This window comes from Pithys albifrons, chromosome 12 (assembly GCF_047495875.1).
Source record: "Pithys albifrons albifrons isolate INPA30051 chromosome 12, PitAlb_v1, whole genome shotgun sequence".
NCBI classification, from domain to species: Eukaryota; Metazoa; Chordata; class Aves; order Passeriformes; family Thamnophilidae; genus Pithys; species Pithys albifrons.
The window spans coordinates 12,591,770-12,597,769 of record NC_092469.1 but is presented as its reverse complement, the minus strand read 5'-3'; the positions used below and the strand labels follow the sequence as shown (position 1 = coordinate 12,597,769).

General features: G+C 38.7%; 1 protein-coding gene across 2 annotated transcripts in view; it reads right to left on the bottom strand.

Annotated features, from left to right (window-relative positions):
- Positions 1–825: 825 nt before the first annotated feature.
- NFATC3 (nuclear factor of activated T cells 3) overlaps positions 826–6,000 on the bottom strand; it is a 64,400-nt gene continuing 59,225 nt past the window's right edge. For both annotated transcript variants that reach the window (XM_071567249.1, XM_071567250.1), the window contains one exon: positions 826–4,230. In XM_071567249.1, the coding sequence (XP_071423350.1) occupies positions 4,106–4,230 (125 nt within the window). In that variant the 3' untranslated portion in view covers positions 826–4,105. The remainder of the gene's footprint in view (positions 4,231–6,000) is intronic.

Genomic DNA, 6,000 nt, shown 5'->3' with positions numbered 1-6,000 from the left:
GGTAATCACCCTAGAAAACACGTGAACAGCTTTTTAAACTGCCTGTGCTATTTTTACCAAACCTCAGCTATAATTACAGTGCATTCGGTCACTGGCACTTCAGGCACCCCTTTCTGCTGTATTTAGAGATGCAAGCGCCGGTGAGGGGAATGGGCCGGGACAGGCACTCGCAGGAGGGGAATGGGCCGGGAGAGGCACTCGCAGGAGGTTAATCCTGCGCTGGTCATGCTCTCCCCGGGCAGTGCCAGGGCATCGCGGGGCCATTGCAGCTCCTTTTCGCTCCCAGGCAGGAGGGAATTGGGAACCAAAGGGCAGAGCTTTTGCTTCCCTGTTGGGTTGGAGCACTGGCACACGTCACTGTGCCTTAGGGATTCCACAGGCAAGCAAAAGGCCCTGAAACAAAATTGCAAGGGAGATAAAACCCTTTTCAGCAGCACTGATATCACTGAGATACGCAGTTTAACTGCATCGTGTCTATGATAATATCACTTCAGGAAAGGAAATTACTGTTTATGATGTGCTCCCTGAATAATAACTTCTGGAATAATTTCTCACAATAATCTTGTGATTGTCTAATTGAAATCATACTTGCCAATAGGAAAGCATTAGCCAGCACTGCCGATCACTTCTCATGTGGTGCTGGCTCTAATCTAAGCTGAGCCCCAAACTCTTCCCAGATTGTTGAAAATCACCACTCTTTCAGGGGGAGTATCCCACGTCTTGCGTTTTGTGTCACAGCTGAGCACAGCTGTGAACCACTGCATGGCAAACAGGGAGTTTCTTCCCACTCTGCATCTGGGTCTGCATCTTAAATAAATGACAATGCATTTGCATTATTTTTATTTATTTCAACACTACGATTTAAGAACCTAAATGCAAGTTTTTCCCTTTATTTCTGCAAGTAGCACTGCAATCATAACTTACAAAAATGTTTAAAATACAAAATGTACATGAAATTACAATACAAGGCTCTGTAAACATCTAGAACTTAATCTTTATTGTCCCACATTTTTAAATATAAAACTTCAATTTGAACGATTTCCGGACCTCAAGGAATGACATCCATTATGAGTATCAAAAATAGAGTTTCAAAGCTTTGTATCAGAACAAAACTATTAAGTTATTTTCATTCTTTGGTTTAAAAAGGGTGGCAGTTCCCCTGATAACAGGAAAGTGTTACTACAGAAATTCGGATTGGTAGTTTACGGTCCCCTCCCCCCTGCATTAATATGCTACCCCTTAATTTTTTTTCTTTTAAACTTTGCTCTTTGACCCTCCTTACAGAAGAGCTACCTCATCATTAAGGCTTTCCTTCAGGATAATCTATTTAAAATTTTTGGAAAAATACTCAGGGAGATGACAGGACTTAAGGGCAAGGAAGTGGATGCCAACAAAATATCAACAGTTGTCGGGTTCTGTCGTTTAATTAAATTTGCATAGTCCAATAGAGATCGTGTGCTTTTTATATCACTAAAATTATACAAGATTAACAGTCTTTACCTACGTTATCACACAAGCTAAAATAAAATTAAGACCCTTGTATTGAAGCTTTTACAAGGCAAATACAAAACTGCTTTAGTATCCAAAGCTATATTTCTTTAAATTTCATTTTTAAATAGGAAAGCATCTCTATGTCTACAGGCATCAAGGTATTTAAAGGCATCAGAAAATTTAGTGCATAGCAACTCTGGATTGTTTGGGCTCCTACATTTTAGGTACAGTGTGAATTCCAGCTACTTGGAGAACTTGCAAGGAGAGTCTGTACCAGCAGGATAAAGGAGCATAAATCCCATACGGTATGAAAAGCTTTTAAGTCAGAATTCTCATACAAACAATGGTTAATGCAAAAGACCCAATACATGAATGAAAACTGGAACACACCTTGCCACCAGCACACACTCTGAAGACAATTACACAGTTTACAGTGTTGTGTGGTTTGTTTTGTTTTTAAGGTGTTAAAAACATAAGCAGATGTATTTCTGAGCATGTGAGTAGAGGACAGAGTAAAGCACCATTGCTGAGGACAATTACATTATTACATTTTTCACATTCTAGCCCTGCCAATCTTTTTCTGCAGATTTCCAGACTTGCACCACTGAACAGTACATTCACAAAAAGGATGCTTACGGTTCCCAGCAGGTACATAGTGGCCTTGCATTAAGTATTTTGAAATAATTATGAAACATCAAGATAGTAGCCTCAGGCTGCACTCTGAAAAGGAAGTACATGATAAAATTATAATTAATCTCTTAATAAATGTTCTTTTTAAAAGTTCATGATTCAGCAAATACAGAGATGTGGTTATAGCTACTGTAATGGTATTGCTTGGGCACTGACTTCAATTCGGGCGTAATGTTTTGCCAGCAAAAGGCTCAAGGGAAAGTCTTCCCCATGACTGCCAAAATGCAACATCAGTAGAGCCAGTGTTTGCTTCTGCAGGTGTTGTAACTCAGCACTGCTTTCCACTGTCAGACTGTCACTTTAAGTCTGCAGAAAGAGGCAGGTGCTCCCCATGTGTTCAACTGCTAAAATGGCCTCAGTTGTCTGAACTGGATCCAATGCAGATACACTTTCTAATTTTCTAATTCTCTGAGTTAACTCACACATCTTTTGTAAGAGCATCGGGCTCACCCCAGTGAGGAATTCAACCAAACACTTCGGATGTTTTGAGTTCTGTGTACTTCCCATCTCACTTTGCCGTGACTGCTGTACCCGTATGTTCCATGGAGTGTCGGAGTGTGTTCTGGGGCAGGGAACTGGGTGTGACACAGGCAGTTTTGAATCCTCTCCACAGTGTCTAATTGTAAAGGCTTGAGATCTTTAAACAACTCTGTTAACAGACTGTTTCCAATTTATCAGATCATGTGGGTCAGGGCGATGCATCCTGGGAGCACAGCAGAGTTTGCTGCTGCCCTGGGGAATCCTTGTATGTCTTTGGTAGCTTCTGCTTCACACCTTTACAGTTCTGCACAGACACATTACATGACCTGACCACTAATTCACAGTAAATTACTTTTTAGCAAACTGACATTTATAACAGTCTAAATTTAAGGAACTGTAACTGTCATCTCCTTAGGACTTCCAAGTGGCATGGTCAGGCATTCAGCATATAAAACATACAGATGTGATCTAATGATTTATTGCATCAAAAACTTGAATGCCACTGCACTGGTGATTTCAAAACCATACTCTGCAGGGAACATTTAGATCCTCAGCAAATATCAAATTTTCTCCTGTATCTAACATGGCTTTGATGTTGCTGTTCTTTAATCTAAAATCCTACTGCTCAAATTTGATTACAAATTTAACTTGCTAAGAAAAAAAGCTATTTCAAGAAGGAGCCTCTGCTAATAAAGATCAGGAAGATTATCCACAAAGTTATAAAAGTTAAATTTTGGAATGTAAGTTCTATCCCAACACTTTCATGATGGAATGGTCTTTTTGCAGCCTATCAAGTAACATTTTCAGTTTATAAACAAGTGCAGATCTACATTTGGCTTTGCTTCCTATGAATCTAAGAAAGAAAACACTACAGTATTCATATACACAATGGCTTCCATGGCATTGGCTTCAGATGACAGGTATGATTTGCCACTGGAAGATCTTATTAAAAAAACATTAACAATAGAAGCTTTAAAGGCTTTCCAAAATGACCAAGAGGTGTTACAAATCATCAGTTACAAACTCTACTATCTCTAAGGGAAAGCAGCACACTGTAGATGTGCATGAAATTCTTTTCCACATTCAGTACTGTGAATAGTATAAGAGCAAACTAACATCTCCACACATCTGAAGCACTTACAATATAAAAGTATTCTATTTAAATGCAAAAAGCAAAGCTTGTTTGTAACTTTAAAACAGTTAAAATATCTGGTGTAGATTCTGTGTGTCCATTTTAAGAAGTCTCTTTACAGCATCTGAGGAACTATAATTAAAATGCTCTGTCTCTACATCAAAAATGTAACCCACTAAAAGGGCTTTGCAAGGATCCACTGTTCCAGTTCATAAAGGCCACAGAGTTGGAAGCACAGTAAGTCTAAAGAGGAAGAAGAAATATTCAGAGAAGCTGTGAAGTTTCATGGATGTTCAGTTGTGAGCTTATCTGCTACTGGATTCCATCGGATATTCCTGTCTCCAGAGATCCAGGACATGGACGTGCAGGCTGGCTGGCCACTGCTGCTCCATGTGACACTGAGATCTGGGACATATCTCTTCCTATGATCTCATTCACTAGAAAGAAAGTAAGAAATATTAAAATGTTACTGGTTTTATGCTTTCCAAAAGGCAGAACTCATCGGTATATCCCTTTTAAAAAGAAATATTTCAGTGCTAAGCCTTGATGCTGTTAAGTAACAGAAGGTGAATGAGGAGCCTGGTTTTAGGAACAGTCAAGCAAGGATGGGCGGAAAGGTTCTAGTTTCTCTTATTATTACACATGTACTTGCCCTAATCCATGCTGGAAAATCCCTAATACCCTTGTAGAAAATAGGCACATGAGTATTCATGACAAGCAGGTACTGAAAGGCACAGCACAGTCAGGTTGGTGCAGGTTTCCCCACAGAGCTCTTTCTGGCCAAGAGTGTCACAGGCACAACAAATAACTCTAACAACTCCTGGCCCTTCAAGCTACTTACAGAACTTCCTCAGAACTTGGATTTAGCTTAACAGGATATTCTTTTTAAATACTATATACCTGTCTGATGGGCCAGTTCTCTGAGTACTTTCTGAAATTGCAGTAACTAAGTCTTTTGTTATCAGTCAGTTTTTCTGTAATAAATAATTAAGAGGAACTAATATGCAGGTCAGTAAGTTTGTGCGTCTGTGTATGTGTCAAATTCAGCAAAGTTTAATCTACTAGTACTGTTCAAAAGTAAGGGACACCTCTCTGCATGTGATAAACTAGCACCTAAGTTATCAAAAAATGAAAATTTTGGAGTCCTACTCTAGAGCCCTGATAACTGATTGCAGGACACTTCAGTCTGGAAGATGACAAGAATAATTATTTTAATGGGTAGGTGTAAAAGCAGTGATATAAAAGTCCATTTTATAAAATGGACATTGGTAATTTTACCAAAGAAAACAATAATATTCTGAGTTGAAAAATACTGCATTAAATAATAATGACAAATTTTTGATAACTATTAGATTATAACCAAAGTCCAAATTATAATTTAATTGGTAGAGGCAGCCAATCCTGAGTAGGTTACAGCATCTCTTACTCAGCAAGACTTTGAATATGCTGAATTATACAGGCTTTTCCTTTATTGCTGGCATGAGTTTGCTTGGACCTTCCCTAAACAAGCATTTAAATGGGATCCTTTTGTTGAGTATGAAGCACTCTTAGTAATTAAAAGAACGTTCTGTTCTGCTTCTATTGTAAATCTTAGAAGTAAGCTGCTTCTATTGAAAATCTTAACAGATTTGGAACCCAGACCTCTGCTATTTGTTCTCCTTTGGATAACTGTACAGAATAGTGTTGATATACTTCACCACCCCTCCTGGTGCTTCCTTAATTTTCCAGAGCAGGATTTAGCTTCCTACTAACCACTACTGTCTGGTAGAAGCATAACAAAATCAATATACATGTAGTATAAATTGTTCTTGCTGTTTACAGCATTCCCCGGTTAGGGCATTGCCTTTGGCAGCAGCAGGAGCCTAAGTGGGTCTGAAAGAAAATGTAGTAATATTGTGGATACACTCAAGTCTGTGTAATTTATATAAAATCCAACGATGAAAAAAGGTTTTGTCATATTCTTTTAATTTTCTCAGGAAAGCTTTAAAACCACAGACCTGCATGTAACCAGGGAGGAGACATTTGTTATCTACAAGTCGATCACTGGCAATGGTTTTCTCCCGCATGAATGCAAGGACAGCTTATTAAACACACACATTATTGCAGCCCTGAAGTTCAAACAGTTCACAGAGCTATGCAAAAGCCAATTCCCTTAAGCATTACAAGATTTGCAATTTATTTGGCTTCAAAAAACCCTTTTAATTCAA